This window comes from Manacus candei, unplaced genomic scaffold, assembly GCF_025592945.1.
Source record: "Manacus candei isolate 608988 ecotype Guabito, Panama unplaced genomic scaffold, ASM2559294v1 h1tg000056l, whole genome shotgun sequence".
Taxonomy (NCBI): domain Eukaryota; kingdom Metazoa; phylum Chordata; class Aves; order Passeriformes; family Pipridae; genus Manacus; species Manacus candei.
The window spans coordinates 9,851,327-9,872,814 of record NW_026138104.1 but is presented as its reverse complement, the minus strand read 5'-3'; the positions used below and the strand labels follow the sequence as shown (position 1 = coordinate 9,872,814).

Genomic DNA, 21,488 nt, shown 5'->3' with positions numbered 1-21,488 from the left:
CCAAAAGATACAGGAGTTGTGTGACTGTTCCAACATTCAGCATTAAAGTGTTGCCCAACATAATTTTATCTCATACCTTGATTATTTTCTACATTATCTGCTTCTCAAATTATAACTCTGTACAATACCTGCAGACATCTAAAGTTAAAATATTTTGAGAAAATACCATGTTATGGAAGGTTCCAATTACTTAGCAGTACAAGATAATGACAAGCCAGAGCATCGCTAGGAGTTTATTCAGAAGCTTTTACTTTCAGTTCTTATATCACAAAAGACATTTTTAATGTTTACAACAAGTATTAGAAACTGAGATGTTTTTATTTCTACTATTATAAAAGTAACATGGGAGACTGTTCTAAGCCATCTTCAAAATGCAGACCAATCTTTTTTTTTTTGTATATAAACTGTACACAAAAAACAAGGCACTATACATTTTTGGATAATAAAGTATAAAGGTTGATTCGCATAGTTTCTCAAGAAATCCATGCTATAAATACAAACGCTTTGTTCGGTTTAGCACCTGAAGCAGCACTGAGAACAATTCTTAAACTATTGCAAAGAGAAACTTTTGAGAATGCGTAGGAGATACATATTGGTGGTATAGCTAATTCAGTACAAGCAACTGCCATCCAGCTACTTTTCTGTAGTTTTGACATGAAAGTCTCGAAAGTGAATATATATTGCATTGTTAAATACATACTTGTTCTATGTGTTTATATAAATATAAATTCTTTGTAATCCACAAACTAACAAAATAACACTTTACAAAGAGAACTTCTTTAAAAACAAAAATGGCAAGTATTGTATATAGCCAAAGGACACCTGAAGCAGTAGTTCAAGAAACTACTGTTTAAGTGCATAGGAGAGCCAAGCTTAAACATGTTGCCTTTAAAAGTCAAAATTGAATTCCATTTTCAAAGAGTTCTCTTGGCCTTTTATAATATTACACACCTCCAGATAGGTAGTCACTAATAACTTCAGATTATTTCTATTTGTTCTGTAAATATAGGGTACAATTCTTCTAAAGGACATAGAAAGTGAGAACGGACATCCCTTTAGTGCTCACTCCCATAAACACAGCTTAGAAAAGTCCTTTTGCCTTCTTCAGGTTAACCTGCTTCCAAGATGGCAGTGCATTGTACTCCTCTCTTGTCATCTCTAATGCAACCTGCATTTAAAACAAGAGGATATGCCATTAGCAAAACCACTTTTAAGTAGCATAACCGGCAAATGGCTTTACTGCATGGTTAGACACAGATGGCAGAGAGTAACAATGCACCTATTCTCTTCTTACCTCAAAGTCCTCATCTGAAAGATAAATTTCAAGCTTCAGTGGATCAACTCCCTCAGGCAGAGGCCTAGCTAAAAGATCTGCTAATGGATACACGGTTTTACACAGCTTGGCTAGCACATCCTCTACAAGTATTATCTGATTAGAAACGTCCGCATCCTGGAAGAGAAAAGGAAAATGGAGAACAGGATCACAATGCTGAAACCACCAACCGTGCTCATGGAATCCTGCAGATAGCATGGGATAACCTGCTCTGCCTGGGCCATGGAGCACAGAGCTGTACATCCAGGTGTGCACAGAGGCAAAAGCCCTGCCCTACAACAATTTCACAGCTAAAAACACGTCTGCACTTAGCAGAAGGATGTCCTGTACTCAGTTTGAGGCTGAAATCTGCGTTGAGTCATGAAGCCAGTGTTTTGCACTAAAGATGGCTGCAGAAGACTTACAAAACGGAAAATGTCATTTGCCTTGAGATGCCTCTTGACTGGAAGCTTTTAAAGCAGCCACACGTAATTTGGCTGTGACTCTACATCTCAGGTGAGGAAGTCAGTACTGGAGCCTTTGGAGCCAGCTGCTCCTTTGCAGGGTGTTTTGCTCCCCTACAATTTAAATCTAGTGGACAGACCAGAACTGCATGTTGTTGCATGATTGAAACAGCTGTTCTGCTAAACTCTAGCACGTCTCTTTCTAAGAGATGATTCAGGTAACACTTTCTCCCTGTTTTTAACAAAAAGAGAATATGAAAAGTTACATGAAAAAGCAACAAGGAATGCCTCTGATATTCATGCTCCCAGTCAGACTTCAGCTATGTTGTTGGTTTTTTTCCTGCACAGACTCCTGAACTGTGCTTTCTAAGTTCATTCTCTGGATCTTGGGGCTTGACAGCACAAACAAGCTGTCATAAACAGCACAAACAAATGTTACTGACAACACAAGACACAGTTACTAGCAATAGGAAACAGCCAGTGCAATGAAAAGATTTACCATTTCTGTGATCTCCGCGATATCTTCCCTGTGTTCCCAACTTGGGAACATATTAGTGAATGTCAGAGGCTCTAGGCCAGCATGAATTAGATAGGATTTTGGGGGCTTCTTTACATTTTTTCCTAAAAACAGTCAAAATCCAAAAAAAAAGAAAAAAAAAGATAAATGAGAAATTACAAATGGTACCATATTTTGCAATGCAACCCACTATCCAAAGCTACCTCCTTAGAATGTTTAATTCTTTCCTGAAAAGCTGAAGTAAGTTAAGGCAGTAAGAATAAATTTCAACAGGGTTTTTTTTCTTGAAAATTAGCATGGGACCTTCTAACATGTTCTTCAGTATTCTTAGACCTGCAGTTTACTGTATCTGACCACAAAGATCAAAACATGTATGCTGAAAATCTCCAAAAGCTACTCCTAACCCAGTGACTTTCTTGTCTTACAAAAACAGAGGTTGAATAGAGTAAGCAGAGTGTAATGGTCTGAAATCAGCCAAATTCAGGTAAATGAAACCTTCTGGCACTTCTGGCTCAGCAGAAGTGTCCTGCCAGCAGCCGACAAAGCTTAAGCTTGGAGGCTTAAGTGAGAATGTTTAAACTGTTCTTGGGATACTGAAGTGTAACACAATAATTTTGTTACTATGAATTCAAAGGAATTGGATCTGAAAGTTAACAGAGGTATTGCAATAGCTGGATAGTATTTACTGATGATTTTCCAAGACAGTCCTGCTTCTTTAAAACATGTATTTGTGCACACAGTAGCAGGACATGGACATAACCCTGCCCAGCAGTGATATATCTGACTAAGTGGTTAAAGTCATTATGCCACGTCCTAGTGAACAAAGGGAATGATTTCATTCCCCAGGGATTTGAAAGCCCTGATAAACTCCAAGTATTATTGAAAAGAGGTAGACAGGCAGCCAGGGACTGAGAGAAACTATAATTCAAAAAATATATTGTACTTTCATCTTACTCAGATTCAAACAACTCAGTCTAAACAAATCTTTTTTCCAGATGGGCAATGGAAAAGCCGAAGATGGTGCAAAGCTCACAGGTGAAAGTAACAGAGTAACATGACATGACCTCGCTTCTGAGAGCTGTAGCTTCTGTAAGAACTGCTTATTAAAAAATTCAGTTATTCCCTACATTCAGTCTCAGAGCATCTTTAACGCCCTAAGACTTCCTCCATTGCAGAAGGCCCTGGTTTTTACTGTAGTCCCTACCTGCCCTTGATGCCTGTGGGCTGTCGGGCAGGAGGGTCTAAAAGAACACAGCTCCTCCCCATTGCTAAGGAGCACCCTAGGGAACTCATGCAACACCTTCGCTGAATGCAAACAGAGGGTCTGGTTGGACGTGGGAGTTCCTTTAGGTTTGCAAAATCTGAATGCTACAGGTTTGGCCTTACCTCAGATGTTGAGAGAATATGTTCATATGAAACTGCATATTAGAGGTAAAAGCTCTGTGGAGCAGTCTAACAAATGTATTAGAATGTGAATTAGAATTTAGACAGAGGATTTATCATTTGAGTACTTGATTTTAAGCCTTCTCTTTCACATATTTTCACTGTGGTTTATTTGTTCATTCTACCATGAACTATTAAAAAAAATACTTAAAAATCTGTGCATTTAAAAAGCATGTGAATCTGTTCTAGTTGTGCTGCTCTCAGTAATTCAGCCAAGAATAAAAAGAGAGTGGTGTTTGCAATGTTCCAGTATAGGTAAGATGAATTTATATATAAGTGGAGAAATATTTTCATTCCATGAATTCTATCCTCAGCACAAGCTGATCTCCTCAGTAAGTATCACTGAACCAGATTCTTCCCTCTCCTGGCAATCTGGAGCTTGACTCTCCAGACTGCTGATTAGCAAATAAAACTACAGAAAAAATTTCAAGATATTTTGACAAGTTAAAGGAGATTTATGCACAAGGGAAACTGCTACAAATATTCAAGGGATATCCAGAGCTGCTAATCAGTCCCTTTCATGCCATCATGTAGTCAAACACTGCAAGCCAGGAAAAGAAAAAGGGGAGGGGCAGGAAAAGGGGGACATAGATGAGGAAAGAAATGGAGAGGAAAAAAAAGAGAAAAGTATTTTAATGCTTCTGATCACTCAACTACATTCTGGTAGTCAAAATAATTACAGCAGCCTTAATAACTCCTGAAATTAAATTTTTACACCTTCATAAGTAAGACCACATAAGAGCTAGACAGCCCTGACAGCTTGATGCAGTGAAATTTTGAAGTGCTTGACAAAATTCCAGATCGTGAAAGCAACACACCACCAGAACAGCATAGTTTGAATGGAAAAAAACTGCTACAGAAGTGTGCATCATCTTTAGCATAGAAAGAGTATGAGCAGAATTGGTCTTTTAACAGTAACAAACTTGTTCTGTATCTATCCTACCACACAGCCTGAGACTCTTGAGAAATACCCATGGCAAAGAAATTAAAAACCACAAGTGCTGCAAAGTGAGCACCCAGCAAGATAACTTGTCCTATGATACACGAGTTAAACTTCAGACCCCTGAGGAATCACTGAAGAACTTCCCACTGTGCATAAAACTCGAATGCAGCAAATTCAATCTAGTGCAGAAAGCATTAATCCCTTTTCCCATCATCAAACTCAAAGTTCAAGAAATCTGGAAAAGTATCCAAACCTCAGCATGTGCATCTGATTCAATCTCTGGCTGGGACCAGAAAACATGACTTTCATTACCAGAAGATTACAGCACTGCATCAGGGAGTGCATGAGACTGGGATCTTACCTTCATCTCTCCCTAGCCTGCTGAGCAGCTCTGGGCACTTCATTGCATGGGACTCTGTTCCTCTGTGCTGACCTTCACTGCTGCTGTGAAGCACACTGTTATGACATGGCTTCAAAGAAATGAATCTTTGACTTGCAAAAACTGGGGGTGGTGGTGAACAAGCAACTGGACTCTTCTTTATGAATTCTGCAGTCAAAGCCAAAGACTCTTCCAATAACTGCCCTGTCTTTAGCCCCCCATTCCTAAACAAATGCTGCTGTTTTGCAGGGCAGTGCCAGAGACACCTGATGAACCACATTGAGCCATAATGCAGTCCAGTAAAGGTCACATTTCAATGTCTGGAGTACGAGTTTTCAGCTGTCTCCTGCCAGGTGTTACCAACTCCACTCAGTGACACAAGACAACTGAAACACAACACTTGTTGTTACTCCTATTTGACCTAAACATTGCAAAGACTGGCTTATCGGCATAAGGATGGAATTCAACCAGGATATCACTTTCCCTCTTCAAATATACAAATGTCCATGGGAGACAATGCATTACCATCCACTGTGTCACAAGTTATGAAGTTTATTTGCTACAGAAGAAATCAGTGGCATCATGAGGTCTCAAGGTCTATAAGCAATCAGGATTTCCTTGCAAGAGGACACAGTTTGCACCAATTAAGCCCCAGCGACTTGTTCACAGTGGGAAACTGCTCTGAATTAACAGAACACGGCTGTTATTTATGCCCTCTCTCCTGCATGGTAACTTTGCACCTTTCTTTATTCATCTTTTGTCAGAAGATGCAAGGACTGTTCTCAGCCTAACATAATAGTAGATGAAGTGAGAAGGCAGCATTATGGTGTCTCAAAGAACCTCTACTAATGCAGAAAATAATCTCTAGGCACTGTACTCTTACATGATCATCAAATGCAGCTTGAATCACACTGAGTGGCAACAACTATCTTGCAGAAATGAGGACAGAGCTGAGGCTCTGTCCTCCACAATTTCCAATAGCCACCAGTTTCCATGTGAGACGTGCTCTTGATTTTCAAAGTCTTTCCACCTCCCCCACTAAATCAACACCCAGTTACATCAGCCAACAGTATCTTCATTCAGTCTTTTTGATACACAGAAGCTTATGAAATTTAAGAGGAGCTATACAGAAAGCATTCAGGTTTACAAGGCTATGTTCTCAGTATTCACTTTTAGAGATCTGATGTCTGAGCTATTCTCCTCCACTAGGGGCACAGAAAAAAAATAAAACCTTTCCTCTGTGAATTAAGTCAGCAAAGTATCTTGGGAATTTGGGAACTAGGCAAATTCTTTGCTAAGAAAGAGTGGAGAATGTATCTTCAAATAAGCTGATGTTTATTGATAAAATAGGGGGAGCACCTTTCAGCTCAAGACAGCAAGGCATGTAAAGGTATGACACTCTCAAAGCAGTCAGGCACAGCAATCTGTTACCTTTGCAGTACTGGAGCACTGTCTCCATGGCGCATTTCCTGTCTGTAGCCCACCTGATTCGAGCTGATCCAGTGATTTTGTTTTCCACGGGCCACCAGCCTTGCCACAGGTACACTTCATGGTGATTGTCAACAAGGAACAGTGCTAAGGAGTCAGAAAATAACAAACCCATCATCAGCCACTTATTAGTTCTTATAATCCCCTAAACAACCCCAGTCTCACATGCTTGTCAGCATGACAACAGGATCCTTTCACAGTTTACCAATCCCTTTTGTTAATCATCCAGCTAAACCTCAGATGGACTCTGATTATCTGACATAAACAATGTATTTCTACAGCAAGCTTTTAGGATACATATACATTCGATTAGTTCTCAGCATCTTTGTAAGGGAAAAATTAGTTATTTCTTAATGCTGTATAAGCATCACGTGCACACATTTTCCTGCAATAAATCAAGTTAAAAGTGCTTACAGCTACTGAAGCACTGTCTGCTGCAGGATACAGTTATCTGTTTTCCTGTTACTTAAGTATTTTAAAGCATATACCTGGTTGTGGGGCAGTGTAAAGATCCTCTTGCAAGAATGGCATGGAATTGATGACAGCAGGGTCTCTTGAAGGGTAAACATACTCAGTGGCTGAGAATTCTCCTGATGAACTACTGAGGCTGAACAGTCGGGGGGTGAAATTAAACTTTCCAGGATCTTAAAGGAACAAAATTTAAGAAGATTTGCAACAGAAAATGTCAGAGATGATTGTGAAAAATAAGAACAGAATTTACAGTCACTTTTAAAGTGACTGTAAATTCTCTGGTTTTTGAAAAATCAGGAAAGACAACCAGATGTCTTGGCGGACTAGCAACAGCTGTGAAGAAGTTGAGCTAAACGGCTGGCTGCCATCAGTTTGAATCTGATCCTAGCTAGTTACTATCAGCCATTTCATAACTGGCTGTTTTGCAGCTTAATTGAAGCAAGCTCACTCAGAGTTAGCTAACAAATTTTCCACTTGGTAAATCCACTCCCCTGCTACCTTTGTGGGCAGTTTCAATGCAAAGACTGGATGGGAATGTGTGCAGAAGTGCTTCCTAAATCCCTTCAGAAGAGAAGCAAAGTGTACTGGTAACGGTGTTAACTCTTGCTCTGAGCTGCCTGAATACAGATGGCAGCAGAAGGGGGAAGAACAAAATGAAACACTTGGTTTTCCAGCACTTTCATTCTAGAAAAGTATGACTTAACTCAGTAGATTTTTGGAAGCATCTCTCTGAAGGGATCATCTCAACTATCAAGAAGTTCTTCAAAAACTTTACATTAAATCTTACAATACCATAGACCAGTAAAGTAAAATGTGAGTGCCAAATCCAGGAAGGCAGATCTACCTTGCAACATGCAATCATAGGCCTTTCGATCTCTCCTTCCTAACGCGTCCCAGAATCCCAAGGGCTCTGACCCTTCATCACATTCATGAATTGTCACCTTGCTGCTGCTGTGCAGCCCTGCCTCCAGTGGGCATCTACAAAACACAAAGAGAGAGAGAGTGAACCCAGTGTTCCTGCCCCAACACAGCTAACACAAAACCTGTTGGCCATTTGCATTATTAGAACCCAAAAGTACCCTCTAGGCTTGTTGTACACTTCATGTCAACACAAGCACTTTGAAAAATTATCAGAAAACAAGATAGGGAATTTCAACAACCATTCTCATACCATTTCTGATCCCATTCCCAGAGTGGAGGAGATGCTTACGTGAACTCTCAAGTAGGGATTTTCACTACCTGCTTTTGTAACTGCTGATGTCCTCCTTGCATGCTTTCCCAAAATAATTTCCTCATCCTTATTCACAAGAGTAGACTCTAATCCTCTTATCAACTGTAATTTAATTTGGTATTCAGATATTGAGCCCTCCAAATAGAAAGTGTCTGGGTTTTTTTGCAACTGTAATTAGTACAGTAGGAAGAATGTGGATGCCCCATTCCTGAAAGTTTTCAAGGTGCTTTGAGCAACCTGGTCTAATGGAAGGTGTCTCTCCTGGCAAGGGGGTTGGAACTAGGTGATCTTGAAGGTCCCTTCCAATTCAAACCATTCTATGAGTCTATTAATAAAAGCATTCGACCTTCAGTGAAAGTGATTACAGAACATTTTCTCCCCTCTACCAAACCAGCTTGTCCTCCTCACCAAGCATGCGCAAGTTGCATTTGTACTCAGAAGACAGATTTATTTATTTCAAATTTTCTTTGAGTCAGACTATTTTAAGTAAATTGATAGCCTATATAACCATCTCCAAAATATAGGTCAGACACTCACTGTTCTTTTATTTTATTGGCTGCTGTTCTTCCTACATCCTTGGTGTGAGATTGAGCTTTGCAGCCATGCCACAGGTAGATAAGAGCTTTATTTATATTGAGGACAATCATGGATGTCCGGGAGCGCAGGCTGCTGCAGTGACATGCTACTTCAAGTAAGTTTCCTTCATTGGGAACTTCTCCTCGCACGCAATATAGCCTCCAGTCACCTGGAGCAGACAGGAACAGTGCAGCAGCATTACACAGTCACATGGCATTGAAAATTCAAACCCTCTCCTCTGGAACAGCTGTTCTCACACTGGATGAATTTCACCTACTGCATTACCTACATGGTCACAGAACAAACTAGCTAAGCACCAGGTTTGGCTAACACTACTTGAGAAACCCCAGTACAGAAAAGATGCCTTCTGAAACCTTTCTACAAGAGTACAAGTAATGAGAGCTGAAGAGCTTAACAGAGCAATACAGTCAAGTTCTGCTGTTTCATAAGGGGGGAAAAGGAAGACAAATACAGTATTCCTATCAGTTCCTCTTCCCCTCTGCACCTTAGGCACAGAAGGTCACATTCAGGTGCAAACTGGAACATGTCCAAGCTACACGTGCATTGAAATTCTCCTACCTCAACTATAGCATTCAAGGAATATGTTACAAAAAGGAGTGATTGGGTAACAAAAGCTTAGAGCTTTCCTTGGAGTAGAAGAACTGCTCATAAAAACACCTTTTTTTCCCCCTAGACTATGTAAAAAAGAATACATTTTAAAGCAAACAGGTACTTAGCTTAATTAGAAACCAACTAGAACAATTTATATGTGCACCAATACAATCTTTCTATGCTCAAAGAAGAAACAGACTACCTTGAAACAAAGCATTGCAAAGCTGCCTTAGGAGTTTCATGGCATTAATTTCCTCTTTCTACAGGGTATGGTAGTTGAGACTGAATTCAAAGCCCTCCACAATATCTAAAAAGGATTTTGGGGCAGAAGCTCTTAACTAACAATAATTTACTTTGTGCATTTTCTTCTTCCTCTTCCCTTCTTCCAGCATGCACAATCATCCCTCCTTGGAAGCACTGCAGGAAGCATGGGGGTTCTTTCCCTTGAAGCACTTGTACCTGGAAATTGAAAGCACCACTTTTCATTAGAAAAATGAAGCAAGTATACAGACTCAGAAAAACTAGACTCTATGGATTATTAAAAATTATATAGTTATGGCTTTCCTTTTGCTTTAAAACTGCTGACTATTGTTTAAATTACCATATATCAGCATGCAATGGGTTTCATATGTGACCTGCATATTAAAAGAAACTTCTAGCTAGAATCCAACAATCAAGAGTTTCAGAGGATAAGGAATACCAACTAAACTTTGATTTAGATTGGTTTAAACTCCAACCATTATTTGAACTCTTTACAGAACTGGTCCACCTTCACTGATGTTCTTTGAAACCATTACAGAGGTAACTGAGGAACTGAAATGGGTTCAAAATTTGCTGTAAAACTGGTTCCTGTGACAACGTGCACGTTATCTGCTCACTAAATGTTGTATTTTGAGTATGACACTGACATGGCAAATTGCTCAATCAGCTTTGTTGCAGAGACTCGCTCTTGAACAAGGGCATTTACATTTCTATTCTATGAACTCCTGTCTTGCTGGTCATGTCTACACTGCTGTTAAAAAAAGTAATTACAGCATGATCAAGGTATAGGAACTAACTTTAAACCTCCCACCTCGGATGCTGGTAATGGTGAAGCCACAGTATAGCCCAAGTCTGCCTAAAGACAAAGAAAGCTAGCCTGTCCTCTTGGCTTCAAACTAGCTGCATCTGCATTTGTTAGAATCTATAAAAAACAAGGCCATTTATGTCTAATTACAGAGTAAACAAATTAAAAATTTCAAATTAATTTTTTGGTCTTGGCCTGCAGAAAGTGCTTCTCCTCAGCACTAGGAAGACAGTTCTGTTATCTGAACATGTACTTGAACTGAAGGCATGAATATGTGCTTCACATATTCCTGAAAGGAGAGAAGACCTCCTTCAGCCTTTCTCAGAAGTATAATCTTTAGAAGTGAGATTTGGGAATGACAATCCATAAAGGAGCTTACATGTCTCTGGCAGTTGGAGTAACGCCAAAAGTAATTCTGAGGTCTGAGTATTTGTAATGGCAAGAACACCTTTACAGAAAGGGAGGACGCCAAAAAAGACAATTTCCATTTACCATTAGTGGCTACCTGGGAAGGCAAATCTTACCAGTTCTGCCACCTAGAAAGCTCACCTGTGCTCCTCTCTCTTCATCGAGTTCCACTGTCATCAGTGCCGATGTTCCTTTTTCACTCACTGTGGAGTGCCTTCCTTGCCAAAAGAAATATACACATTTCTCTTTTCCAACAGCCCTTACTTGTTGCTCTCCTTTTTGTCTGCTTCCAACTGTGAAACAGAAAGCACATGCTGAAGAAAGTATGCTGGCTATAGGTTTAAACAGCACATGGTTTAATCTCATCTGCCAGCTCAGCACTATCCCATCCAGAACAGGGAAGATAAAATGTCCAGTTGGAGGAACATTAAGCCTCCAAGCCAGTGTGTCCCCATGCAGAGTTGGCATTGTCTCCTCAGGTGGATGTGAGCCCCCCAGGCAGAGAAGCCTCTGTTGGCAGGAGAAAGAGATGTAGAAAGATTGGTACTATCTGGAGAAAAATAACTGACAGCACTTGAGCCAATTTGCATGTGAAATGGTATGTCCAGTTATATTACCAGAAGAGTGCATTATGGCTCATTTTCCACATTACACACTGTTCCTTGGCAGCAGGAAAACAGCAACTTTTTTTTTTTTTTTTAAAGATCAGTATTTAGTTATTATGATAAACAAATAATGTTTACAGTAAATGAAGTTCAACAATACAACCAATTATGGAATATTTCACTCTTTCCAGTGAATAAGGAATAAACGGATATAACTAAACCAAAGCTTTAAGAAAAGCTAAGAGTTTTAAAACAGATTCTTAAAAAAGTATTAAAACTTCTGTCTTGATTCCAGCAGTGCTGAGCAGCATCCAACTGAAACACTTAGGAGAAAGCATCCTGTTTTTTTCAAGTTGAGAATATTCAAACCACTACTCACTTCTAAAATTTACGGTTTTCACTCCTATCTGTACATTCAGCTCATAAAAGTACTGCCTCCTACATAAAAATTTATTCTGTTTTGGAGTGATGGAATATGTTTTCATCCATTTGGCTTAGAAGTCTGTTTACAGTTCAGTATTAGTGAACTTCTCCCAAGACTTACAAGCTTTCATGTTTTTCTTGGATTTGCCAGTATCTGAACTCAACGATCTTGACTAAGACCTACCTACGGTTTTTGGCTAAAAGCCTGAAGCTGTATAACTGTTACACTGCTTTCAATTGATTTTAATATACTTCTATTTCCAACAATCATTTTTAGACTATTTCTATTTAATTTACCACAAAAGCCACCTATTCTTAGTTTACTGTCAGAAGGGCAAGTTCCAACGGGCTTCCTGAGCTGACTGATTCTCAGCCTTTACCTGCTGCACTCAGGCTCTTTGTCAGAACACTGCTGAGCCTGAAACCCACAGCAAAAGGTTTCCAGCAACAGCAAAAGGGACAGCAAGGGCAATGGGTTGGCAAGAGCTTTTCCTGTCATTGTTACCTATCTCAATTACCCGGCAAAGGCGTTCCTTGTTACTAAGCCTATGTCTCTTGCAAGACATTCAGACCACTGTCATTAGTCCAGCTGCCTTGTTATTTTGGTGTTAAGCTGTGGACACAATTCTGGCTTAATGAGCTGTCCTGTGAATGTGTACACCACCAGTGTTGGGCAAAAGCAGAGATGGACAGTATTACATCTGATGTATGAAAAATAACTACTTTTTTTTTCTATTGCTTTCTTTTAACAAAATAAAATAAGAAGTTCCACTTCTTATGGCCTAGGAAGGCTAAATTATCAGCCCCAACCTTTAAAACAGCCTCTTATCCAAAGAAGTCTAGGTCTGGATTTCACCACTAGGAGCAGCAGTTTTAGTTGCACTTCTCCATGTTTCAGCAGGATGAAATGGAATTGTTCACTAACCTGTAGTGCTCACCATGTACTTCCACTTCACCACATATGTGTCTCCCTCATGGAATTGCCCTATGCTTTGCTTAGGTAGTCTACTGTAGTCAAATTCCAGAATGTGCCAGACATCCACAGATGCAGTGATAATTTCAAACTGCCTCCCATCTTCTCCTTCTACAAGTCCATAGCCCCGGCCAATATTCATTCCATCCAAGACAGTGCCTACAGTTGTTTGAGGCACAGGTACCATTAACATGACATCATATGGTTTAGAGTCAGATCTGGATTCTTCCTGTCAAAAACACAAAGGAGAGATTTCTTTGAACATAGCTTTTTTTCTTCTTACCCCACCGTTCCAGTCAACCACTTTGACTTCTGAATATTTCAGTACTTTAGTATCTTGTCAAAGCCACCTTGGCAGCATTCATTGAACTGCCTGGCTCATATAGAATTAATTAATTAATTGTTTTATATATATATATATTTATATATATAATACTATATAAATAATAATAATATAAAGCAACTCTAGGGGTTCACTGTAGGAGGTGATGCTCTGACCCCTAGGTCAAAGCTCACAAGATAATAAATGTGCTCTGGATTCCTTGAGAACAAGCTTCCCTGGCTTCTATCCCAGCTAAGTCACCTAGTTTGAAATACCTAGCATGTTTATTATATGCACCTTCTGGTGAAGGGATTCACTAGAATTCTTCTCATTGAGTTTCTTCAGTTCTGTCCAGTCAAGAAATTTTTCTTTGAACAGTATGGTCTCGTTATGTTCTGTGAGTCTGCCAAACACAGCCCAGTCTGGGCGTCCTTGTCCCTTTCTGTACAAGGGAACAAAAGACATAGAATCAAATTAAACACTGTGAAAAAAGGACAAGAAAACTAGGTATCTGCAATGAGAATAAATTTAAGTTACAATACCTGGGTATAAGGGGATTGCATTCTCCTGGATCCAGAGGATTTATGTCACAATTGGAGTAGTCAAAGGTGCCATTCCACAAGTGTTTTGCCAGCTGGAATGCCACTTTTCTCTGTGCTAAAGTAACTTCCTTTCCATGCCATACATATACTTCACTGCCAAAATCAAACACCAGCACCTAAAAACCAAACCAAATATAAAACACCAACAACCTACTATTAGGTTAGGTGATACCCTGATCCTCCAGTTTCCTTGTGCTGAACACAAATTCCTCCAAATATGTGAGTTTCTGCAGGACACTAACAAGTAGCACTGCAATGCAAGTATGGACAGGGCAGTGGTCTGTACTGTGATGTCTAATTGCTGAGGATGATTAGAAGCAAGTATGGGGAATGCTGTGAGGTGTATCTTCAGGTGGCAGCTAAGTCACTAGCAGATTAGAGAGCTAAAAATTTTATTGCTAAAAACCTGATTCCATTGCATGACTGATTGCTGTCCAGTTACAGCAGCTTTCCCTGACATTTTGACCTATGCCTTGTCCTGCAGCCAGGGAAGGCTGACAGAGCACAACATGGGTAACTGGCTCAGCAAACAGGCAGTGACTCAATACTTTCAAGAAAATGCATTGTGTCTTTAGTTTAGAAATCTGCTCTGATTCTGACTTAGATGGGTGAAATGGTTGTTTGAAAGGGAAAAGTCTGCTAAGGTTAGAAATAATAAGAGGGTTTTGTTTTGTTTTGCTTTTCTGAAGTGCTACCTGTTTTGCACTTCATGATTCTAGAGTGAGCCACTGTTGACAAAAATGTTTACACCTCCTAAAACGGTATTTCACTTTAAAGATAACATGATCAAATTTCTTGAAACCTGTAGCACACTCTAGACAGCAAAGTGTTCAGAAGCCTTTCAGAAGTATGGAGGACCCAATTTTCAGTGATCCTCTCCATGAGCATTTGCAGTTACTGAAAGTCATTATCAGCTACACGTTCCTGCACTTACCACAGGAGCAGTAAGTGGCACAATACCTCTTTTGGTTGTAGCAGGGTGCATTTTGGCACCTTTCCCCAGTAGTCATCCTCAGGAATGAGCTTATCTTCTACAAGGCGGTAAATGCAATTTGTTTCTATTATTGCAGCTTCATACATTTCATCTTCTTCAGGACTTCCAGCAGCTTAAGGAAAAGATTGTCAAAAATAATAAAAGAATTAACATCTTTTACTAAACAGAACTGACTCAACTGTTTTACTGTGATAGAACATCAGATATTGTAACTATAAGAATGCTTACACTGGTAATTTGTCTGTCCACCAAGGAGTTTCCAGAAGTCTTTGGCTGCATGGGTATGGGTATTTATTCCTTCTTCTATAGTTTGTATATAAGAAGCTCTACAGCCAAGTTCCCTCTTTGTCTGAATTAAAGTTGCAAGTTCTGAAGCCTAAGAGATTAACAATTATCTGAAGAGGATTGCTTAAGTCTTTAGAATTCTTGTGCAGTACAAATGGGATATAATAGAGCAAATAACAGAAGAAATGGTTATTATTTGTTGCACTAAATAAACAGACACTGGAAAAAAAGTTACAGAAATGCATTCATTCTTCCATTTACCTTAAAACAAGACCTGATCTCAATGAACATGGGAATAAAAAGGACATCCTGCAATTCAGACTATTTTTGTTTGAGTCCAAATCTGTATCCTGAGGATATCCTCTTTTCTCTTGCAGCTTCACAACCTACATGCTCCTACATCAGCTTTCATTCAGTGCATGGGTTAAAACATATTTTCAGGAATCCTGCATATCTACCTGTCATGGACTATCAGTTACATGCCACTTTTTGAGAGAACTGCCACCAAGGATTGATCAAAGAGAAATATACTGCAAGAGTTCTAAAAATAAATAATAAAACCCCAAAATAGTACTGACCTTTGCTTTTTCTATGACATTTGCAAACTCTCCTACCCATAAGAAACATAAATGTGGAGTTAACAACAGGAAACAGTCTCCGCTGTTCAGTGATGAGGCTCTAGGTTCAACTAATCTTGTTTGAACATGTCTTCTTCCTAAAGAGAAAATAAAGTTAATTTTATTCCTTCAACTACTACTATCTGGTGCCAAGATCTAATTTGTTTTCAATGAAATACAAACAACTCCAGCACATTTAGCAAAATATATGGAAACAGACTGTTAAAGAAGAATTAAAAGACTACTACTGTGAAAAAAGAGTTTACTCATAGAAAACAAAATAATTTGTCTCCTATCAACTAATATTTCTATTATTTCCTGTTCTTGGTTTAACAACTCTGTGTCCTTCTGGAAAGAAATGAATTAAGTAAATGGCAGACAGCAGCAAAATTCCAGAACCCTTTACATTTGCTTAAGTGAGGCTATGACAGAGTGTCCGTAGGCAGTAAAAGGTGTTAGGAATTTTACTTTGCCAAAATAGTAGCTATTATTTCTGCAGAATCAGATACATTACTATGCACTGTAAGGGGAAGTGGAGCAAGAACACTGTCATGTCACTTCCGAGTTATACTGAGCACTGGAAGAGTGGGACAGTTAAAAAATTTCCATAGGAGATGGCTAGAATTTCTGAAATACTGTGTTTTTCTCCCTGGAAGACACACACCAGTGGCACAAAGCAAACTTATTTGTAAGGTTTAACTTCAGTCACGCAGTTGTCACTTATTCTTTTAAGTTTTGGACAGAAATCTTGAGCTGAAGATCTAGAGCAAGCTAAACATCCAACTGTGGTAGCAACTCCCACATGTTACATTCAGTCTATTATTTATGGAAAGTAAAAGCAGTTCCAGTGTACCTTTAATTTGCAGGAGCATTAGCTTCTTGTATGGCACAGCACTGTTGTTAGAGTTTTGCTCTGTTAGATTAACACTCCGCAGGCTAATGTTGCTGAAGTTCTCTTTGCTTGCCAGGCCAGCAAGTGCTACTTCTGAGAAATTTGAGTTTGTAGACACTTGTACATAAAAAGAAGTTGGAGGAAAGACACACACAAAAAGGACAAAATTATATTAAAAAATTGGGTGTTGCATTAAGAAAATAATTTCTGCCCATTATTTCCAGCTTTTCTTCTTATCAATAGAAACAGCAAAACCAAGTTGAACTCAGATTAACCACTAGCCCAAAAGGTTTATGGGTTTAGGATTACCTAAGTTTCTAGATATCATCCAAGAGTTGGCATCGGAATTATGTTATTTGGCAGAAACACCAACTCTGTTAGGAAAAATGTCTTACCCAATGTTTTGTGAAGTACTCTGTAGATCTTCAATGCCTTATAAGTCATTAATAATAAAAGACAGCAGAGATTCAAGGCTAATTAACTGATATTCCCTTAAAATTTGGCTCAGACAGTGTGATGCAAGAGCCATTTGCAGTTCAAAGTCTTAGTCATGTTTTACTGTAAACGTAAAGCCCAAATTCTTGGCTACTTCTGCTTGTTGCTCAACCAAAGACAAAGCACTTCATGAATTTATAACACAGGGAAATGCTTCTCATGAGATGGCAAGAAAGTATTACACACATAATTAGCGTTTTCATCAATACAGTCAGTGTTTAAAGATGATCTTTCTTTATTCAAATGTAGTAAGGAAAACTTGTACTCCAAATGGTAAGAGTGGCTTGACAAACCTTTGAATAAATTTTGCAATAATGTCTTTTGCTGTCTGCCTGGTTGTCAGGAGAAAGCAATGTCACAAGTAAAACACAAAGCCCTGCCACAAAGCACTGATCCTCTATGGAAATTACTCTTTAGGAGTCAAGAAGGCTAATTCTAGTTTCTGAGAGAAAATTAGGACCCAAAATTGAGGCCAGTGTACCTGAACAAAAGTTCATCTATTCTTGCCAGCTCTTGCCCCAGCATAACGTAACATTGGATCTGCTTTCCTTGATCTCCTGTCCTCACCCTGCAGGCACTGTGGCACACTCTCTCTCTCTCTCTGCACAAGGTGACTGTGCTAAAAATAAATAATTAAACCTACACGCAGGAGGGGGTTGTAGGTAGCTTTCCCTGAGGAATTCACAAACACCCTTCTCTGCAGACCTCCTAGACCGTCTACATTCAACCTTAGACTTCAATCAGTTTATTACCACTCAGAGAGTACGTTCCATTCCTTCATTTCTGGCTTTTGTGTTGGGATATTTTGGTTCACTTTTAATTAAAATAGCAAGATGGTGTTTTGTACAAATCACCCTTCTAGCTTACTTTTTTCTACTTTCATTCTCTTTGACTCCATGAAGGCAACATTCAGTCTTTGTTCAGTGTATTCATGAAGAATATCTTGTCTTGCTGCCAGCATTTTCAGTGGGTTTCTTGAGGACTGGACTCTGCGTGTAGGCCTAACTGCACGTTTGTGCTCTGCTACAGAAGATATCAACCTGAAAAACAAGTAGTGTTTATAACCATCAGGTAATTTTTCTAGGGAGAATCATCTAATGACAAGACATCAGGATCAGTTCCTCAATTCAGGCGGGAGCGTGATTTCAGGAATATGCAGAAGAAATGGCCATGCCCAGTACTAAGACACCTACCTACATGATGGCTTAGAGCTGAACATTGAGCACTGGCCCTATGTCTGCATTCAAAACAATGGGGAAAAAAGTAGTTCTTACTTTGGTGCATAAGGATCAAAGATGGCATCAAAGTCCTCATCAAGGTCCAAAGGCACTGAGGAAGAAGGGAAATCCACATGGCGATAGAATTTGGAAAATGTTTCATCATCATCCAGCTTCATCACCTCTTTCACGGATCTTCCTGTAACTGTCAGCACTGTCTCTTGCATCCCAGCAACTGCAGGAAAGAAACACCTTACCCAGTAATAATCATACTAGAGTTTCTAACTCTAGGAAAGGTAAACATACCTTGTTTGGTAGTTGTTGGAGTGGGGATTTTTTTGAAGGGGTGGTGGTGTTTTGGTTTTTGTTGGGTTTTTTCTGTGTGTGTGTGTTTTTTTTTTTAACTAATACTAGAAAAGTGTTGGTAAAGAATATCAAAACAGTGTAACTGCTACTCATATGCAATAATCATTATATAAAAATGCTTGAGAAATATGGCTAAATGAAAAATTTGGGCACTATAAAAAATGAGTTGTTTTGGTAGGATGATATAAGCATTTTAACTTCTTCTATATTCCATCTTGCGTCCAATTCCTTCCTTTGAAAAGATCTACTAGAACTACAAGTGGAAAAGTCACTACTTCAGACTAGTGAGTATGGCAGAGTCATTATTCTACACTAGTGCCTCCTCTGCTGAAATGTGAACGCATTTGTTTATGGTATCTGACACATTATGAATTACAAAAGGTTTTCTGTCTTACAAATGGAGGACAGACATATGAAATAGAAACACTGGAGAACTCTAGACAGCTTCATAAATAGCAAACAAGCTGTACAAGGAAGCTGAAGAACTGCTATAGAGAGTCAGTTTTCAAAAAAACAGGAAGGTGAATGAATTGTGCTTGGAGCATCTTAGTGTCCTATCTTGATTTTAATAACACTAAACTACATTTAAAGCTGTTTCACTATATGGCAATATGGTTCAGACTGGCTGTGTGGCTTTAAGAAATTTTGCTCTCAAGAAGGATGTGTACATCACACGTAGAGAAATAGGAAAGTTATTCTGGCATTTGTGATTTACTCTATTGTACATTTGTAATACAATAGAGAAACGCTTTTCTTCTTAAAATTTAGTAAAGACTGAATCACAAAAATAAAGCAAGTGATCAGTAAGTGTAGTCTGAAAAAAGAAATATTCAGTTTCTGTTACCAGATATTTTAACTAAGAGGTACTTTAATCCATTTACTGAAGTCAGAGTGGATACACTGCCACCTTTGATAACTCTACCAACCTTTGTTATTCAGCCTTCCCAAGAACGATTCCAACTTGTCAAGCTTCATATCTGATTCCAATTGCATATCAGGCCTGGCTTCAATTTCTAAGCAAACCAGAAAGTAAAACCTGTTAATTGACAGAAAGTAAAAAAGCCTGGACTTATCTCAGCCATTTTTATTCCTTACCTTCCAAGGGCTTTGTAGACTTCTGCCGGTTACTGTAAGGGGATGCTACTGATGTTAGAGCACTTGGAGAAGCCAGGCCTGTGTAGGAACAGAGAACATAAGAAATGCAGTTGTGACTTCAGTCCATGTTCCCAGCAGTGATGACAGGGAAGCTATTTAGGGAAAGCAGATGAGCCTGGACACTTCCTCTAGTCTGGAATATTTCCCCAGCCTCCCTAATCACTGTATTAGAGACGGTAGAGTGCACTGCCCTACCTGTTCCTTTAGTCAACAGCAGCCTCAGAAACCACCCCATTCACAAGAACAAAGTTTCAGTTCCAGGTGTCTGTAAGCAAGCTAACACAAAATACAAGCTTTCTCTTGAATACAGTAATTTTAACCTTTTCAAGATAGTAGCAGTTCACTTGGTCTACATTTTGGATTCCAGTTCTACCACAAGCCACATTTTAAAAACATGCAAGTGTTCTGAACAAAAAGATATGGTTAGCAAGGAAACTACCAAGATCTTGTTTGGCACCTTCACCTCCACCATGTCCTCACTGCCTTTTTTAAATTTCAATGCATCCCTATTAATACACGTGGCAGGATGCAGTTTTGAGAAAACATGGAAATGGAAGCAGAAATGGAAGTCAGAGTTCCCATCATATTAAGCACTACTCTCTCCTTTTGTTGGACTCTCCTCCACCCTTTTCAGTAATTATCATAAAGCAATTCATCCTGGACCCAGTGGATAAAATAAGAAGATTTTTGTTTAGTTCTTTTCATGTGAATCTATGTTGCTCTAGTAATAGAAATGGCACTCTATAGGATTCATGGATTTTATTAGGTAGAAAAGCATACCAAAGGAACGAATTGCATCTATTAACTCTTGTTGCCTAGACTTTCAGTAAATGGGGGAACAGACATTTACACCTTTCTCTAATATCTGTTTTCCACTTAGCTATAACTTACTAATTACTGAGCCATGTAAGTTTAAGCCTTTAGTTATTTTGATCAGATTAAACCAATGTTGTGCTGGGACAACATATACTAACCATGTTTCCACTATCTTTACTGCAAGTCCTTTCTTGTCAAACACCAAGATAGATTTAGAATATAACTGGGTAGCTTTTCCACAAGCAATTTTTCTCTCTTCTACCTAAGATTTTTAAAGTTCCAGCAGGTTTTAAGTCAATGGGTAAAGCCTCCATCAAGACATACTTGAGAGGACACAGCTCTTAAGCAGCTCTACCAGGACTTAATCCACAACACCACATGGAGAACTGCTTAGTAAAGGATGACCTTCCAATTAGGACTGAAAAATTTTCAGCCATAAGAAGCAATTAAAATACAGCATCTGTGCACATGCATATAACAAATATGTAATTTCGCATTTCTTTCTCATAGCCTTTTAAATTAAAAACTCATCATGATAATTTATTCTTTCAGGCTCTAAAAACAACACACTTGTAACTAAAATCCCACTTGGGGTACTTTTTTAATGCCACTGTCATTGTGTTACTTTGCTTCCTCAAAAGAATGATCATAGCACCTAAAGAGACCCTTGCAAGGTAATTTTTTTCCCATTAAGAAGAACAATGCTATCACCTTCTATTCCTTTCCAAAGACCAATATATTGGGGAAAAAAAAAAAAAAAATCTCAAAAAGCAAGTCTGTGGACAACTGAACAGTTTTTCTTGGTGACCCTCCGAA

At 39.0% G+C, this 21,488-nt stretch overlaps 1 protein-coding gene across 17 annotated transcripts in view; it reads right to left on the bottom strand.

Moving 5' to 3' along the window:
* Positions 1–207: 207 nt before the first annotated feature.
* Positions 208–21,488, bottom strand: part of SVIL (supervillin) — a 137,932-nt gene continuing 116,651 nt past the window's right edge. For all 17 annotated transcript variants that reach the window (XM_051802222.1, XM_051802223.1, XM_051802212.1 and 14 more), the window contains 20 exons: positions 19,797–19,874; positions 19,628–19,714; positions 18,393–18,570; positions 17,986–18,158; positions 16,585–16,740; positions 15,693–15,829; positions 15,058–15,205; positions 14,796–14,941; positions 13,776–13,951; positions 13,531–13,675; positions 12,864–13,140; positions 11,052–11,203; positions 9,790–9,895; positions 8,786–8,993; positions 7,862–7,995; positions 7,035–7,190; positions 6,490–6,633; positions 2,276–2,397; positions 1,295–1,450; positions 208–1,168 (listed from right to left, as the gene is read on the bottom strand). In XM_051802222.1, coding sequence (XP_051658182.1) covers positions 1,082–1,168; positions 1,295–1,450; positions 2,276–2,397; positions 6,490–6,633; positions 7,035–7,190; positions 7,862–7,995; positions 8,786–8,993; positions 9,790–9,895; positions 11,052–11,203; positions 12,864–13,140; positions 13,531–13,675; positions 13,776–13,951; positions 14,796–14,941; positions 15,058–15,205; positions 15,693–15,829; positions 16,585–16,740; positions 17,986–18,158; positions 18,393–18,570; positions 19,628–19,714; positions 19,797–19,874 — 2,966 coding nt within the window. In that variant the 3' untranslated portion in view covers positions 208–1,081. The remainder of the gene's footprint in view (positions 1,169–1,294; positions 1,451–2,275; positions 2,398–6,489; positions 6,634–7,034; positions 7,191–7,861; positions 7,996–8,785; positions 8,994–9,789; positions 9,896–11,051; positions 11,204–12,863; positions 13,141–13,530; positions 13,676–13,775; positions 13,952–14,795; positions 14,942–15,057; positions 15,206–15,692; positions 15,830–16,584; positions 16,741–17,985; positions 18,159–18,392; positions 18,571–19,627; positions 19,715–19,796; positions 19,875–21,488) is intronic.